At 39.5% G+C, this 18,648-nt stretch overlaps 1 protein-coding gene across 3 annotated transcripts in view; it reads left to right on the top strand.

The window, feature by feature from the left end:
* Positions 1 to 18,648, top strand: part of Glg1 (golgi glycoprotein 1) — a 141,538-nt gene that overhangs the window by 92,927 nt on the left and 29,963 nt on the right. For all 3 annotated transcript variants that reach the window (XM_010644404.2, XM_010644405.2, XM_019210698.1), the window contains exons 4-10: positions 1,708 to 1,923; positions 7,983 to 8,186; positions 9,043 to 9,114; positions 9,864 to 10,047; positions 11,344 to 11,558; positions 15,013 to 15,134; positions 16,825 to 16,926. In XM_010644404.2, coding sequence (XP_010642706.1) covers positions 1,708 to 1,923; positions 7,983 to 8,186; positions 9,043 to 9,114; positions 9,864 to 10,047; positions 11,344 to 11,558; positions 15,013 to 15,134; positions 16,825 to 16,926 — 1,115 coding nt within the window. The remainder of the gene's footprint in view (positions 1 to 1,707; positions 1,924 to 7,982; positions 8,187 to 9,042; positions 9,115 to 9,863; positions 10,048 to 11,343; positions 11,559 to 15,012; positions 15,135 to 16,824; positions 16,927 to 18,648) is intronic.

The following is an 18,648-nucleotide window of genomic DNA, read 5'->3' as shown; positions in this document are numbered from 1 at the left end:
TGATTAAGGCCTTCACACTGAGCTAAGTGAGAACACTGTGTCCCCCCCTTTTTTTGGTACTGGGGATCGAACTTAGGACCTTGCACTTGCAAGTGCAGGCAACAACACTACTGAGCCCACTGTATTCCTTTTTTATCATTTAGAGATAGTGTCTCTCTCAGCTGCCTAGTAATGTCTTGAACTTGTGATCCTCCTGTCTTAGCCTCTCAAGTCCTAGGACCAGAGTTGTGTGCCTCCGCTCTGTTTGTGCTATTAATATTAGTGAGACTGAAGAAAAGTATTATCCAGCAGAATGGTTGAAACTTCTTATCCAGACACTATACTCTGTTGTAAATGTTGGTGAACTGAAATACAAATGAGTACTATGTCTCCACATTGCAGGAAAATCTCAAGTAATTGAAACTAAATATATGTTTGGCTTATTATTGGGGCTCTGATTCAAAATGTGCTCTTTGAGGGCCGGGGATTTAACTTAATGGTTCTGGTGCCTGCTTTGCAAGAGCAGGGACCTGAGTTCAATTTCTGGTACCAAAAAAGAAATTATTCAAAATGTGGTCTTAGTTTTTCTGCAGGTTTGTGTTTGTTTGTTTGTTTGTTTGTTTTGAGTACCAGGGATGGAACTCGGGCCCTTGCACTTGTAAGACAACTGGTGGGACCACTGAGCCAAATCCCCGGCCCTTCTGCAGATTTTTAAACTGCTTATTGTCCAGTATAAGGCCTATATGAATACTTCTTTATGCCATTATGTCCTAAGAACTAGAGCTGTCCTGTATTTTATGCAGGATTTTTTTTCTTGTAGTTGAATTGCAAATACTGGGATTTTTAAGTGGCCATTTCCTTTCTCTTTTCACTTTTGAATTTAATGTTATTTTGCTAAAGCACAGAACAAAACAAAAGTTAGAAATATACTCAGGGCCTGTTTTTCAAGGTTAAGCTGAAAGAATGTTCACCTTGACTCTCGAAGATCTCTGTTGCCATTGGCTGACTAGTTAAATTCCTGTTTTTCTTCCTTTAAACAAAATTGCCTGGGATTTGGCTCAGTGGTTCCACTGCCTGCCTTGCAAGTGTAAGAACCCGAATTCAATCCCTGGTACCAAAAAAAAAAAAAAGGGTAAACAAAATTGGGCTGGAGATTTAGCTCAGTGGTACTAGTACCAAGTTTGACTCCTGGTACCAAAAAAAAAAAAAAAAAAGGTGAAATCTTGTGTTTTAAACTAAGTTTTTGACTTGGTCTGGATTTGCTGCTGGAGTTAGAGACCCAGTTTCCTTTAGGATAATTTGTGGAATAACCTGTGGCAGTGATGGCAACCTTTTAGAGCTTTCAGTGTTACAGACAGCTTGCCGCAGCACTTGTGTTCGCCACCACTGATCTATTGGTTTCAAAAAAACCAGTTAAAGCTTGGCATGATAGTACCCGCCTATATTCCTAGCTCTTGGGAGGCTGAGGCAGGAAGATCCCTGTGAGTTTGAGGCAAGATAGGGCTATATATATAGTGGATTCAAGGCCACAAGGCCAGCCTGGACTACATAACAGGACCCTGTCTAAAAAAAGAAAAAGAGGGCCAGGGATGTAGCTCAGTGTTGCTGCACCTGCCTGGCAAGTGCAAGGTCCTGAGTTCAATTCCTGGTATTGGAAAAAGAAAAGAAAAAAGCATTGTTTTATATGATCACGGAATACTTGAAACGCAGCCACTTTGTTTTGAACAGATTAAAGAATGTGCTGATGAACCAGTTGGAAAAGGTTACATGGTTTCCTGCTTGGTGGATCACCGAGGCAACATCACTGAGTATCAGTGTCACCAGTACATTACCAAGATGACAGCCATCATTTTCAGCGATTACCGTTTAATATGTGGCTTCATGGATGACTGCAAAAATGACATCAACATTCTGAAGTGTGGAAGCATTCGACTTGGTGAAAAGGTATCTATCACATTAGCTTCACCAAAGGAACCTGTGAACTTGGTAAATGAAAACTATGGAGCAACACACGAGGGGCGAACTTTAGGACAGCAGTGACCTTAAATTTGAAATTAAAAACTTGCCCAGGTTCCTATAGGATCTGAAACTAGTTGACCTTTGACTATATTTCATGTGTTTGTAACAAAATGTTTCAGTATTGTATGGAGAAGTAGAGGGATTAATATTGCTGGGAATGGTGGTTTGTACCTGTAATTCCAGCTGCTCAGAAGGCTGAGGCAGGAGGATTGCAGTTCAAGGCCAGGCTGGACAACTTATTGAGACTCTCAAAATACAAAACAGATTAAAAAGACTGGGATTCAGCTCAGTGGTAGGGCACCCTGGGTTTGATCTCCAGTACAGAAAAAAAAAGGTATTCAAAATATTACTTACAGAGAATCTCTGGCAAATCTTTCTCTTCATGTTTACCATAAATTAGCAAACACAGTGGTTCATCTCCGTTTGTAAAGTGAGATATTTAAATATTAGAAAACTAACGTGAAGGTATTCTAACGTACCAGAACAAAGGTCCTCTATAATTGTGATGTATTATTATCTTCATCTCAGAACCAATTCTTGTAAATACAGAAGATAACTCACTGGCTAGTTTCTTCTTCTTCCTCAGTTCTAGATGTCTTCTGTTTGAAATTATTAGCCTGGCAAGCAGAAGATCCCAATGGAGGATTGGCCAGGTTTACTCTGAATTTGTTTCTCAGCAAAAAAAGAAACTTTTGAAAAGTAATGAATGCCAGTGGGAGAGGGGGAGGTGGTCTGAGACTTCTGGCATCAGCTCTTAGTTGCTGCTGCTCATTAGTCTGTTGTTTAGGGCATAGGATGGAAAATAAAACCGCCCCCCTCTCCTCTCCCTATCCTCCCCTCCCCTTCCCTCTGTCTGTATCTTTATTTCTCTCTGTCTCTCTCTTTATTTCTGTCTCTACATCTCCCAGCTCCTTCATTTTGTGAGACAGGGTCTCACTTAAGTCCCTGAGGCTGGGCCCAAACTTCTGACTCCTGCCTCAACCTTCTGAGTGTTGTGATTACAGGTGTGCAGTGTCACAGCTAGCCCATTTGTCTCTTTGCCCTCTCTCTGTTTGTGGTTTGTAAGTGTCTTTTCAAAGGGAGCGTGGTGTTAGGATTGGTAACTGAGCAGTGTTTTAGTGTTGTGTTTTGTCTGGTTGTCACCAAGCCCTGGTGCTCTATCTTTTCTGTCAGCACAGGGCCCTGTCCAGGTAACTGAGTCATCTTGAAAGCTCTTTAAGCTTGACATAAAGCTTTCAGACAACTAAAGAAAGGTCAGTTTTAATAAGGACAGATTTTTTTCCTTCCCAGAAGACTTTAGAAATGACACAAAAGCCTTAAGTCTGCCTGATGATTCAGGAAGCTTCTTTGACTTTATGTGGGGAGATAAAGATTATATCCAATTCCAAACCTCTCCTCTGAAAATCTTCACATAGTGTTCTAGCCATACTTCTGAGGAATCAGCAATGACATTTTTTCACATTTGTGATCCTTGGTCACAAGTTAGAGTACAGTCCCTTTTTCTTTATAGTAATCCTTTTAGGTCTTTTTTGATAACGGAAATTGAACTTGGGACCTTGCTCTTGCCAGGCATGCATGGTGCCACTGGTCTAAATCCCCGGCCTCTTTATAGTAGTTCTTGCCTTCACATCAGCTCTCAAATTGTTAATGTAAAACATGTTTTCAACTGCATGTATGAGTTCTAGGTCTGCAGTGGGTTGAATTAGCAACAGAAAGTAGTCCTGCTGGAGCCAAAGGCCAACATAAAATTGTTTATTCAGGGTGTTTTGCTTTGCTTTGGTTTGGTTTTGCTTTTGTTTTTGAGACAGGGTCTTACTGTGTAGCCCAGGCTGACCTTAAATCCTAAGCCTCCCAAGTGCTGAGATTATAGGTGTGCACAAAGTTTTTTCGCTTTTGATAAAATAACAGAAAATGTCTGTGTGAATCTTTAGTCCGCCTCTTGGTCATTTCCGTCTTCTGCTATGTCTGCCAGTTAGGTGAGCTTTCCGTTTTTACTAGCTCACCACCTTGGCATCAAGGGCTTGTGCTCCTACCTCACAGAGAAAGCATCTTCCTTCCTATGCAGTCCCTTCTGGGTCTACAGCCATATTTAATGTGAGGGATACAGGTTTTCAACTCTCCCTTGCCTTTTCTAACTAGCTTGTATCTCCAGAGTCAGTTACCTATATACAAAAATAATCTGGCTGCTGAAGAGAAGAGATAGGCTCATCAGTCCCAAATTTGCTGTCACTGAAATGTGAAAACTGACCTCCTCCAGAAATGAGAGGAGAGGTTTGTGGCTGATCTGTTTGTGCAGTGTCTGTATGAACACATAAATGTCATGATTTCAGAGCTATAGTAATTTTTTCCAATGTATTAAATTTTAGAACAAAGAAAATGTATTAGAAAATTCTGTGGAATTTTTCTAAAAAAAAAAAAAAATTGTTAGACTAAAAGGGCAGTAAGCTGGTATGGTAGCACACAACTGTAGTCCCAGCTCTTGGGAGGCTGAGCAGGGAGAATCATGTGTTCAAGGTCAGCTTGCAGTGGATGATTGAATTACACAGTGAGACCCTGTTTTAAAAAACAAAACAAAGGAAACAATAAAAGGGCGGTTTCCCAAAATTTCCAAAAGTAAAAGTGTAAATGATTTACATCAGCCTATGAGAAAGTAGGGTATGGCCTCAAAAGGAACTAATTGTGGACTTGTGCCATAGTACTACTACTTTTACATTATTTTTTTACTTTTATATTTTTAGTAATTATTTTATTTCTTGTTTTTAACCAATTACTTTGAATAATTCAAACATTCTCTTTCTCTCAAAGTAAGCTGAGACACCAGAATCATCAAAGTAAAACGGTTTAAAGCAGAGGTTAAAACTGGGTTCTTGCCTACTCTTTTGAATTAGGGTTATCTTTCTCTGTGTTTTGTTTTTGGGGTTTTTTCGGGGGAGGGTACTGGGGATTGTGTTTGTGAGGCTGGCTGCAGCACCACTGAGCTAAATATCCAGTCCTATTGTTTTAGGTTTTGTTTTGTTTTTTTGGTACCAGGAATCCAACTCAGGCCCTTACATTTGCAAGGCAGGTGCAGGAACCACTGAGCTAAATTCCCAGGCCATGTTTTAGTTTCTTAAGGATAAGAAATATGAGAAAGAAAAATTATTTCAGACTTCTAAAACCTGATCAAGACACTGGCAATAATTTTCAAATAGACACTTTTAAACATTAATACACATTTATTTGGGCTGGGGATGTAGCTCAGTGGTAAAAGTGCTTGCCTCGCATATACAAGGTCTTGGGTTCAGTCCCTGGCAAAACTCCCTCGGTCCCCCATTAAGTCCATTTACAGGGTCATCTATTTATTCATATGTCAAGTCAGCATATTAGTAACCAAACTGTTCTAAGTAATTTTATTTTCCCATAGATAATGTATAAGTATGCAGTTCACCTCACTTGTTTTTGTTTTCATTCACCTTTGATAATTAGCCATGCAGTCTTTATTGTCAGCTGTTTATATACATTTCAGTTACTTAGATGGCTCAGAGACTCTGGGTAACTCCTGAAATATCTTTATTTGAGAAAATTATCTATCTGAAATACACAGTGAAAAGATTTAATGGAAGTGATGTTGTGACCTAATGCCAATGTGAAGTGTTACAATTTCTGTAATTAAAATGAAATCCTCAAAATCTAGTAAGAAGCAAAGGAAACCAGTAAGAAACATAATTCCTAAATATTTAATTTTTCTAATGACATATTTAAAGCAATTATAGCCCTAAATGTACAGAGGAACACTTAGCTAGCAGACTCATTACTTAGAAATCACTTTCTTACCTTTTATAAAATGCCAGGCTTGAAGGTTGAACTTCAATCAAGAGTTATCTATCATGGTATTATCTTTAACCTTTTTTGATGCTTTAATAGGTGATTTTCTGTATGATCCACAGTCTGTCAGATCTTATGATAAAAAATGCAAGTCTTTGATTCTTACTGGCAAAAGAGTGGTTCTACAGACGTTTTATACATTATTGTATATGATCAAGATTAAATTTTTTAAAATTAGAAGAAGAAATTTAACACCTAGTGGCAATCTTAAGTTTTTATGACCTACTAAAATTTGAACTAGGGTGTTGTTTTATAATATAATGTTTATAATAATCACTAGGGTACTATAACTGATAAATGATTGTTATGTTCCTGTCCAGATCTTTGATTTGTTTGGGAAACAAAAATGTGTAGGCCTTAAGTGGTACTCATAAATTAGGAAGAAAAAAGTTTAGTCTTACTCCAGATTTCTGGGGTGTCTGCTTTTCTCAGTGTCTTTATTTTGTTGTTGCTTATCCCTCAGAGTTTTATTTATCTGTTCAGAATTGCTTTCCCAGAGCACCTCTGGTCAGACAATTCTTTCTTTCTTTTTTTTTTTTTTGGCACTGGGGAATCAGGGACCTTGTGCTTGCAAGGCAGGTGGCGGAACCACTGAGCTAAATCCCCCGCCCACCCATTTGCTAATCACTGGATTATCTGCTACACCCAAAGACAAAAGTCAAGGTCTGGCTAGAGTAGGAAGGCCTGAGAATCTGCTAGTGCACCGTGCCTCTTTATCACTTTGGGGTCAGCAAGCCTTTTGAAAACTCAAAACTCTGAACCCTCCTCAGAAAAATATACACAACCCTATATAAATTTTAGGCATTTCATAGACCCGACTCACTCAAATTAAACCCAAGACCAGAAAAATAAATGGTAGACTGTTAGCTACTTTACGTTCTGCAGCTTGGACAAGTTGCATAACACCTGAGCGCCTGCTTATACATCTGCACAGCAGCTACCACCTCTTGGTCCCTTCTTCCGAGGTCGGTTAGGACAGAATGTGAACATTTTCATGAAAGCACCCGGAAATCAATGTGTTGTAGAACCAGTTACGTTACAATAAGATAGAACATATGTTTACTGAAATTTTGCCTGAAGTAGATGTTTTCCTACCTGACTTTAGGAATCTTTATTATATACTAATAGTTTAATAGACATTTTACAGCAACATTTTATATAAATAATTAGTAACACTATTTTCACTTGCTTTGGTTTTTGTGTAATAGTTTTATGCCTTTTATATTGTTGTAACATATCTTATGAGAGTAGAAGTTTAGGTCACTTGAAACAGTTTAGGGGAACTTTCTTCTGGTAGAGATGAATGAATGTTTGTGGTTGGTAGGGGATGATAGAAATGGTTTTAGAAGAACTTTTAGGCCAGGGATTTAGCTCAGTGGCACCGCACCTGCCTTGCAAGCGCAAGGTCGTGAGTTCAATCCTCAGTACCGGGGGTGGGGGGAACTTTTAGAAACAGTTTGTATAGGCGGTGATACTCTTATGAAATCACATTCAGATCAATCCAGTACATTAAAATATTAACATTCTAGCTAGTATGTATTGGAGAGTTTGAGGACAGTATAGAGTAGAAAAAGGAGATGAGTATTTATATCTTTTCTCAGTGGATATTTTGATATGTTCTAGGATTTTTATTTTTTAAGTATAGTTTGGTACTGGGGATTGAACCTAGGACTTAGCACATGTTTAGCATGTGCTGTACCACTGAGCCACATCCCCCAATCAGGTTTTTCTGAAAGCACTATTTTTAGGAAATGCCTAGCTCTTAGAGTTGAATGTATAGAGGTTTGTGCAGAGTTACTTTAGTACTGACATGACCTATGATCAGAGCACTAAGCTGATGCCCATTGCTTAAGAATTTTTGATACTTAAGCTTTAAAAATTCAAGTTCTTCTGGTGCTAACCTATATTTAAAATTTCCAGTATCTTTATGTCATTTGTAGCACATGGCATATGTATTCTAACAGAGATCATTGAGGCCATTTTATTTTAACTTCCACTTGTGTTTGATTCTTGAACATCAATATATTAACAATAGATTGGGGTTTTTTCCTGACAAAATGATGTTTATTTGAAACCCATATGGTGAAAGTTATAAAATATTAGTGATCTTGCTCTTCTAGGATGCACATTCACAAGGTGAGGTGGTGTCCTGCTTGGAGAAAGGCCTGGTGAAGGAGGCAGAAGAAAAAGAACCCAAGATTCAGGTCTCTGAACTCTGTAAGAAAGCCATTCTCCGGGTGGCTGAGCTGTCCTCAGATGACTTTCATCTAGACCGACATTTATATTTCGCTTGCCGAGATGATCGTGAGCGGTTTTGTGAAAATGTGAGTCAGCTCAGAAGCTGTTCTTCTTTTCTCTCTTTTCTTTTTAAACATCTTTAATATTCTATTCTAAAATAACATAAACCATCACAAATCTTTACTGTGGGAAAGCCACTAAAATGGAAGGTGGAATTGGTCCCAAGATGACAAAAAATAGTATCGGATGCTCAGCCTTGAAGATTTAACATGCAGCTAACAGTTGGCTTCTTCACTCTCCACACATTTTTTCTACTTTATCTCACTTCTCAGTTTCAGTTCTTAGAAGTCTATTTTATCTTTAGGAATCTTATTTTACCAGGGAATCCTGTTCTGAATTATTCTGTGGCTAAAACTTATACATGGTTTTGGCTAAGATGAAGAAAACAGCAGGTTTTAATTTTTAAAACCAAAACCTTTGTTATTACCTAATGACCCATTAGACAACTTCCTCCCTCCCTCTCTTTCCCTCACGCCACCTCTCCCTCCCTCTTCCCTACCCTTTCCCTACTCTTTCAGTGCTCAGGATAGAACCCAGGGCCTTATGTGTGCTAGACAAGTGTTCTACCAGTGTATACTTCCAGCCCCATAGACAACTTAATAACACTTCAAATGGAATTAATCTCCATCCTCATACCACGGAATTGAGAGTGACTCGTGTACACTTCCTCTCTGCCTACTATTTGGAATTAACAGTGTTGAGTATCAGAACCACTGATAACAGTTTTTTTGACTCTAGCATAGAGTTGTAAGAAAGGAGACTCTGACATTTCTCTTGCTTCTCTAAGTGTGTTTAATGGAAAGTTCCATATGGGATTGTGGAGTTCACACAGCACAACTAGTTAGCAAATAGTAATAATAATATGTGTGTTTCATCTTACAGACACAAGCTGGTGAAGGCAGAGTGTACAAATGCCTCTTTAACCATAAATTTGAGGAATCCATGAGTGAAAAGGTATTTCTTTGAAATAAACTAATACTTTATTAATTTCTTGAAAGCTTTCACAAATCTCTTTACAGTTGTCTCATAGTATCTACAAGGACTTGATTCCAGGACTCTTCATAGATACCAAAATCCAAGAATGCTCAAGTTCCTTTTGTAAAATGACACAGTATTTGCACATAACCTATGTACATTGAATGTCGCATATACTTTAAATGATCTCTAGATTACTTTCAATACCTAATACAATGTAAGTGTTGTTTAAATAGTTGTTGTGCTGTACTGTTTAGGGAATAATGATAAGAAAAAAGTCTGTTTAAATACAAACACAATTTTTCCCCTAAATATTTTTAATCTGTAGATGCAGTGGCTGAATATGCCAAGATATAAATGATGGAGAAAGCATATACTTTTTTCAGAGTTCAGATGCTTGGATTTAAGTAGAGAACCAAAGTGTATTTGTCTGATGAAAGTATAAAATGGAATGTTTTACCAGTTGTCCATACCAGTTGTCACTTTGATTCTGGGATATACTTCAAGAGAGAAAGATCGTAGCATCAATGAGCAGTTCACTGTAGAGGTTCAGGGTTCCCCATCCATGTTCTCCTGCCTCTTCTGACTCGACTTTAGCACACTTGTGCTGAATTTTAACTGAATTTACAGATAGGCATTTTGGTAGCAACTGCAGTTGTCGAGATGTGCTTGTCTCAGAAGTGCACATATGAGCGGTCTACATCTGTCTTGCCATACTGTTTCCTCAGTGTCGGGAAGCACTGACAACTCGGCAGAAGCTGATTGCCCAGGATTATAAAGTCAGCTATTCACTGGCCAAATCCTGCAAGAGTGACTTGAAGAAATACCGGTGCAATGTGGAGAACCTTCCTCGGTCCCGGGAAGCCAGACTCTCCTACCTTCTCATGTGCTTGGAGTCAGCTGTGCACAGAGGCGAGGCTTCATTTCTTTTTGTTCATTGCATTCCTTTTTGGATTCCCACTCTAAAGCTTCTCCTACCTTTAAATGTCAATTTCTCCTATATGTATTCTTCTAAGTTTTTTGATTTTTGTTTTTGTATGGGAGATCAAACAGAGGACCTTTTGCTTGTGAGGCAGGGGCAGTGCCATTGGGCTAAATCCCGGCCCTAGTAGTCTTTATTTTTTATTTTATTTATTTTATTTTTTTGGTACTGGGAATCAAGCTTGGGCTCACAAGGCAGGCATCGGAATCACTGAGCTAAATCCCTGGCTCATTATTTTTAAATTTTAAAATTCATATTGTGTAGCATTTTTAAGAGTTAAGATAACATGTTTTTAGCACATCAGCTTTGAGTCAGAGACTTGGCTTCAAATTACAGTGGACCTTTATGAACTCAACTCATTCCCAGGTGTTGGTTATAACTCAATTTGGTCAGTTGAAGGCTCAGGCTCCTCCACACAGCCTTCAAAGTCTCCTTCCTATACACAGGCAGATCTCAGTGACATTAGAGAGACATTGGCCAGGAATTTTCAGTTAACCCCACACAGAGAAGGATGTTGTCATGTTCCTTCCAGAACTCTTTAAGGGTTAAATCTGTATCTGAGACCATCAGGAAGCACAAGTAGCCGGCATTTGGGTTGTAAGTCATGACTTTGTAAGTTGAAACTAAAATTCCATTTTAATCCAAGTTGTTTGTATGTCAGGCCTGTCATACTTGAAGGTCCACTGTATGGCTATATCACTAAACTAACTGGCTGCGTGACCATTTTTTATATTTTTGCTTATTTGTTTTTAGTCTCTTAAGTTTTTCTGGTTAGCATTTATAGCTTAAGGAGACTGGGACATAAAATGAATATTTGAAATGTAGTCTTTTCCACAGGCTTTAAGTGCAAGTAAGCCAATAGGGATTATTCTTTCATTTTTAACATCAGTAGTTTTCTTACTGATAAAATTTCTGGACTGAGGATGTAGCTCAGTATCTCAGCATGTCTTAGCATGTACAAGACACTGGGTTTAGTCTCCAACAGCAAAAAAAAAAGACTTCCAGTAAAAGCATTGGCATTATTAGTTTAGGACTATAAAGTCTATATAATGCAAACATTGGCAAGATAAACCTCAGTCTGGAGTTTTAAGCCCAGTTTATGCTGCAGAAGTTTTTGCCAAGATCTAAGCTTTTCAGCTGAAAATAATATTAACATTCCAGACAGAAATGTCTACTTTTACCCTCATGCCCACCCTCCTAATGGTGTGACTTCCACCCTGCCTTAGGGCGACAAGTGAGCAGTGAGTGCCAGGGGGAGATGCTGGATTACCGCCGCATGCTGATGGAAGACTTCTCTTTGAGCCCCGAGATCATCCTGAGCTGTCGGGGAGAGATCGAACACCACTGTTCTGGGTTACACCGGAAAGGGAGAACCCTGCACTGTCTGATGAAAGTTGTTCGAGGGGAGAAGGTGAACCTTGGGATGAACTGCCAGCAGGCGGTAAGGAGAATGTTCTGCTGCTATCTCGAGCATCTGTCACTTTTTTCTTTCTTTTTTTGAGACAGAGCCTCGCTATGTATTTCAAACTGGTATTTAATTCCCTAGCCCAGGCTGGCCTCAGACTCATAGTGATCCTCTTGCCTCAGCCTCCCGAGTGCTGGGATCTCAAGTGTATGTCACCACACCCGGCCAGAGAAGGCCATCATTTTCACAGTTTTTCTTATTAGGCCAGGGCATCTATGAATGGAAGGGTCCCAGATAGCTTTAGAAGTTATTTTTTGTTTTTGTTTTGGTACTGAGGATTGAACTCGGGACCTTGCGCTTATGAGGCTGGTGGGAGCATCAGTGAGCTAAATCCCCAGCCCTAGAAGTTATTTTTGATCCAGCATTCCTAAGCAGTGAATAACTACAGGGCAGTGTTATAATATAAAGCTAACAAAATATTATGGATATAATGCATATATTTCATTATCATTATCCCTGTTTGTTGCTTTTTCCTGGATAAGAGTCTTTAAACAGCTTAAAATACCAGATACAACAGTAATACCCTTTACAATGAACTTCCCTTTAGGAAGCACAAAATATAGTTTGTGCCTTTATATCCTAAAGTAGAAGGTTGAGACTTTCCTCAAGTAAAATTTTAGAAAATCACAGTTTTTTTGTTTGTTGTTGGCGTTTTTATTAAAAATTGAGGGGGCTTAGTGCTTTTGCTGCCTGCCTCACAAGTGCAAGGTCCCAAGTTCCATCTCTGGTACCAAAAAAGATTTTTTTTTGAGTATTGAATTTTGTTCTGCATACATGTAAAATCAGAGTTTCATAATCTGAAACACAAATTTCCATAGACTTCAGATATGGAGTAAAATGTCTTCTTAGCTTCTCTTTCCCTGACAAGAGTAGACAGTGGTGTATGTAATTTTACACACACAACACCATGATGGGAGAAATGTAGCCCCATCTAAAATATCCAGCCCAGCTGGAAGGAAGGCTTCTGAAACCTGCTGTGGTTTGAGTTTGTCACAATGTCACTCCTCCTGAGCAGCCTGGCTGGGGCACGCTAGCAAACTTCTATGCCAGCAAATGTGCCTGGGCTCCAGACCAAGACCGAGTCGGTAGCCAGCGTATTGCTGCGTTTGACTTTCCTCCCTGATTCAGCACAGAAATAATGTGGAGCAAGGTCAGAAATAAACCTGTCTTTTTAGTCAGCCTATACTTGTAGTAAAAAATATATATAAATAAATAAGCAAGCAAACAAACTAGTTTGACTTTATTTTTAGGCATCTAGTTCACTCCCAGGGCTTTTTAAAATTTAGCTTTTTGGAAGGAGTGAGTCAACCTGAAAGATAAATAAGTACCACCCATGTCACCCTTTGAGCCCAGAAGAAGTGTTTTCCAAACCTGGAGAAGAGCCTCAAATAGTCACCTGTATGGTTTTGCCTGCATTAAGACCAGCCAATGGGAAGGAGTCGGTTTCTTATGGGCCCATGGTTTTAGCTTTGACACAAAAACAGAAGGCATTTCTCCAAAGGAAGAAAAATCTCAGTTGCTGTCTGCTGTATTATCCATCCTCAATCAAATTGAGGAATGTTTTGAAATGATTTATTTTAAGTAGGTTTCTTTCTTATTTTCTTCTTTGATACAGCAGACTTCATTACCTGTTTATAATTGACATTAATTTTCCCTGTTTGCTGTTTGGATTGATTTAGTTATCTTTAATTTAGTGATCTCTCAACAAATAGTAAACTGAAACATAAGGATAATTATTTTAATGCGTACGTACTCTTCCAAATTCATCACAGTCGTAAACTATTAAGTTCTCTTCAGTTATAGCCAAATGAGTTTGATCCAGTCATTTCATGGCCTAATCGTTTCCCCAAAGCTTTCCCTCAGTACTTCTTGGGTATTTGAGGGGCTAGGATAGAGGCACAATGCTGTAGCAGTTCACCTTCCTTGTGTGTATTTCCCACAGTCTCGTTGCTGAGTCCCAGAGTGGCAGTGATCCCTTGAGCCCTTAGCCTCCTCAGCTGTATTTTCTCCTATTAACATGAGCTGCAGTCCAGAGCATTTAGCATGCATTCTCACCATTGCCTAACAGCCATGGGCATGTAACTGACACAGTCCTTGCAAAGATGTCCAGGCTTCTGTTTTGCCTCTTAACTGTCCTCTGGAAAGATGTAACTATTTTGGTCTTTGTCAGCGAATGTCATAAGTACCATTGACTATCATTTTCTCACAACATAGTCTTCTACCAGCTAACCACAGCATATTGTAGTTTCTTTAAGTTGCCACTAAGAATCAGTATAGAGAACTTCCATCCCGCAATATTGGAAATCTTTTCTGTCCTCTCTTTTGTTGAGTCTTTTGGGATAGCTAGTAGAATCGAGTTGTTCCTTTGATGTGCAGTCCATGACAGATAGTGTACAAGGCTACACCCTTTACGTGAGCCCTGTGAGGATGGCAGGTTAGAGGCGTGCAGAGCAGAGACGGTTCCTGGAGAGGACAAGCCAGTGATACCAAAAGGACCCATTCTTTAGCTTGGATAAAAGGAACTCAAACCAATAAGGACTGTAGTTTTCAACTTTTTTTTCTCTCATTTAGGATTTCACCCCAAAACACCATCTGCCACCTATCTATAGTAATAATGATCTTTTGCCTGTAAGATGTTTTGCCGTTTACCCAGTCTTTTTGTATGTAGTGTTGTTTCTTGTAATCTATAGTTTAGAAACTGAAATTTTGAGGTTAATCAACTTGTCTGTTCCTAAAGATAATACCAGGCAAAGCCAGAATCATGAATAGAGCTTGGATTTTCTGACTTTTAATTTAAAACATTGTCCTTTGTGCCTCAAATCTCAAATCCTTTCTCTTCAAAAAAAGAGACTCTGGGATTCTGCTGCCTGCCTTGCAAATACAAGTTTCCGAGTTTGATGCCCAGCACCAAAACAAAACAAAACAAAAACACACAAGACAACCAACAAAAACAAAAACAAAAAAACATTTTAGCTGGGCGTGGTGGCACACACCTGTAATCCCAGCACTCAGGAGGCTGAGGCAGGAGGATCACTGTGAGTTCGAGACCAGCCTGGACTACATAGTGAGTTCCAGGTCAGTCTCAACTACATAGTGAGACCCTGTCTCAAAAAACAAACAAACAAACAAAAAAACAAGTATGCAGATAAGAGGAAGGAGAAGGGCCCACATGTTGTATGGTAAAGATCTGTTGTTTACAGACGTGTGAGCATGGTTCAGAATTGTAGATAAGCAGTCTCCACAATGACTTAACCGGAAACGTGCAGCAAGGTGGACAAACCAGTCAGAATGAATTTAGCAAGACTTCTTGAGCTTGGCCAGTGACTACTGCATATCTTGTTAGACAATACCGTGACATGCCAGACTGAGAACGTGATGGCATTGCTGCTCTGGTGCATGACTTTTCTTCTTTTTAATTTTTAAAATCCAGCTTCAAACACTGATTCAGGAGACGGACCCAGGTGCAGATTACCGCATTGACCGTGCTTTGAATGAAGCTTGTGAATCTGTAATACAGACAGCCTGCAAACACATACGCTCGGGAGACCCAATGTAGGTTATCTTCCTTGTGGTATTCACCCATGTTGTGTTTTACTTGGCAGCATGGGAAACCTTCCCAAAATGGCTTTTGGGTGGCTTATTTATAACATTGTGAGTGGCATTTTTTTGAGCAGGAAGATAACACCAACTCGTGCTAAAACTATATTGAAATTCAAAATTCTGATTTGTCCGTGTCTCCTTCATGTTGTAAAGAGACACCTAGACCCAGCACTGTGATGTTTGTTGACAGTGACTGAGCACATAACTTCCTCTAATATAGATGGAAACTCAGGATGAAGTGACACACACATGGGCACTCTGTACTTTCCATATTAGTCCACTGTATATATTGACTACACTATAATCATTAGAAAGTTGTGCATTATAATGGAAGTAGAAAACAAACTGATATCTGGAGGGTGTGGTCATGGACAAAATGAATACTGGACCTACACCCAAGATCTAGGAAAGCTGAAAAATGCTATGATAAGTATTTGATTCTCTTGTTAGTTTTATTCTGTATGATGTAAAAACAGTTTTTAAAACTAGGTTGCAAGTAAGAACAGGTTTCCCATTCTACAAAAATCCTCATATTGCTGGCCATACCCAGCAGTAAGTGAATTGTAGCCCAGGTTGATCATCATTCCGTTTTATGAGAGCTCCTGCTGTTCCCCTATGGTAGGGAATTTAAAGTGCTATTCTTATGGCTGGGGCTGTAGCTCAATGGCACTTGTGCTTGCCTGGCAAGCGCAAGGTCCTCAGTTTGCTTCCCAGTACCAAAAGAAGCACTGTTCCCTAAAGCCTTTTCTGTGCATGGAGAAGAGAACACACTTAAGACTAAGCATATTCACCAATATAAAAATAACTGCATTGCCAGGCGTGGTGGTGCACGCCTGTAATCCCAGCACTCGAGGCTGAGGCAGGAGGATCACTGTGAGTTCGAGACCAGCCTGGGCTACATAATGAGTTCCAGGTCAGTCTCAACTACATAGTGAGACTCTGTCTCAAAACAAACAAACAAACAAACAAAAATAACTGCATTGACCAAAAAGTGTGGAAAGGAAAGCAAAGAACTTCTGCAGATTTTTAACAGACTTAAGATACTTTTCAAGTAAATATAATGTGTAGCCCTTTGCTGCGTCTTGATTTGAGCAAACATGTAAAAATGCATGAAGTAATTGGGAAATTTAAAAACAGTATATTACATGATATTAAGGATTTTTATTTCTTAGTTGTGTGGAAGCAGTATTATGGTCTCATATTTCAGAGAAATGTTCTTTAGGGTTTACTAAAGAAATGTGAGTTCTGAGATTTGCTTTAGAATACTGGCAAGGGTCTTATAGATAAAGGAAACTTGGGCACAGATATATAAAGCTATGAGGAGGGCATGTAGCCAATACATCATTCTTAGGTTTGTGGGTGTTGGAAAATTTCTGTGATAAATTGTTAAAAATAAAGTAGCTGTGCACAGATCTTTTGTGTGCTGAGTTCAAAGTGTTGAGTGGTTCCAGAGTTGATAAAAGACATAGTCACTGTCAAGTTCAGTTAATTTAAGTGATTCTCAGAAAAATAAACCTGAGTGCACTAGGAAAAGAGCTAAAAGGCTTTTTCTACCAACCACAGGAAATACTATATGGAAGGGAGAGTTCTGAACCATTGACAGAACACTTTCTTGGTGTAATTCTACTTCTCTTGTGGTTAGGATCCTCTCATGCCTGATGGAACATTTATACACCGAGAAGATGGTGGAAGATTGTGAGCATCGTCTCCTGGAGTTGCAGTATTTCATCTCCCGGGACTGGAAGTAAGTATTTTGAAGCCAGTATAAGGCACTGCCCAGCCTGTTCTCCTGCGTAGTATGTGTCACCTTTGTGAGGGAGTGAAGGGTGTCTTGGTGACAGCAGTTGAATACAGGCCTCATGCATGCTAAGCACTGCCCTGCCACTGAGCTGTGCTCCCTACCCCAACCTATATATTGTGTAACAATGGATAGGAAATTATTTTCAGGTTCCAGAATAGCTAACGCACACCTCCTGAAAGCCCATCCTCCTACATCCAGAGCAGTGACACCAGTGTCTCAGCAGAGTCCGCCCACTGCAGGTCTATACCAAGCATCCCTTTCCCCACTACTTCGGAAGTCAGGGTCAAAATGTTTCTGATGCCACAAACATCTATCTAGGAAGAACTCTGGCACCTTTGGGGGCAACAGAAACATCTTCAGATATGAGTCTAAGAAGATGATAATGCATTTTTATCTTTATTATAGATTTACACTGGGAATGGGAATTTGCTTTTATTTCTTTAACTATTCAAGACTATTGAATTTATTCTATCTTGAGAGGTTCGTGTTAATAAATGACAACTTGATTCTTGAATTCCCTTCTCATCCTGTTACCAAGAAAAGGGAGAGCTGGGTGTGATGGTGCATTCCAGTAATTCCAGCTTCTCAGAAAGCTGAAGCAAAAGGATTAAAAGTTTGAGGCCAGCCTGGGCAATATAGCAATGCCTGACTCAAAATTCTAGAAGGGCTAGGGGTGTAGCTCAGAGCTCCTTTGGGAGGGCCCATGTACTGAAGAAAGAAAGGGAAGAAAGGCAGATGGGGATGAACTAGGATGGTCTCTGTTACAGTCAAAATCAGTAGTTTTTTGGCTGCATTTCCCTCTTCTTCCTGTGTCTTATTTTCCCTCTGCCTCTAGAGCTTTCAGTACTGGGTCGGATTGTTTAAATCACTCTACTGTGGTCATTAACCTTTGCTAGTGATTAATCTGTTTTTGCCCACATATTTCAGTAGAACAAGGTTACCTGAAGATTTGACATGTTTTTAGCATCTTTTCCTTCAAATTAGCCCTGGAAAGGACTACAGAAAGCTGGGCAGTAACTTCCTTATGCTCATTCCAGCCATGTAAACTGAAATAACCAAGAGTTCACTGAGTGTGCCACCTTAATCCAAACTGTGATTCCACTTGTTAATTCCTTCCCCCATGAACAGAAAGTGCTTCATATGCTGGTCAAGGTGGCACATATCTATAAATTCACTTAGGGAACCGAGGCAGGAGAATCATAAGATTGAGTCCTGTCTGGGGAATTTAGTAAGAACCTGTCTGAAAAATTAAAAAGCAGGGCCAGGGATTTAGCTCAGTGGCTCCGCCTGCTGCCTCGCAAGTGCAGCAGGGTCCTGAGTTTAATCCCCACTACGAGAGAGAGAAAAAAAAAGAAGAAAAAGAAAAGGCTAGGGATGTAGATCAGTGGTAGAACATCCTGGGTTTGAACCCCAGTACCACCAAAAAGAAGGTAAGGTCCTCATACTCTTAATCTACTTACTGAATATGAGCCCTTTTCTTCCCATTAAATAACTCTTTCTGACAGTTGATAATATATTGTGGACAGCATTAAGCATCCCATAGTCTAATTCAAAGAAAAGAAGGTTCATCACCCTCCACCATCTCTAGATTCAAAATTAATGTCCCATTTTATGACTTGATAAACTCATTCAGGTAAACTATAAACTCACTGCCTGACCTTGCAG

Source organism: Fukomys damarensis, unplaced genomic scaffold (assembly GCF_012274545.1).
Source record: "Fukomys damarensis isolate Sample0158 unplaced genomic scaffold, DMR_v1.0_HiC HiC_scaffold_32, whole genome shotgun sequence".
NCBI lineage: Eukaryota > Metazoa > Chordata > Mammalia > Rodentia > Bathyergidae > Fukomys > Fukomys damarensis.
Note: the sequence above shows the minus strand (reverse complement) of the source record. Positions and strands in the feature narration are given on the sequence as shown.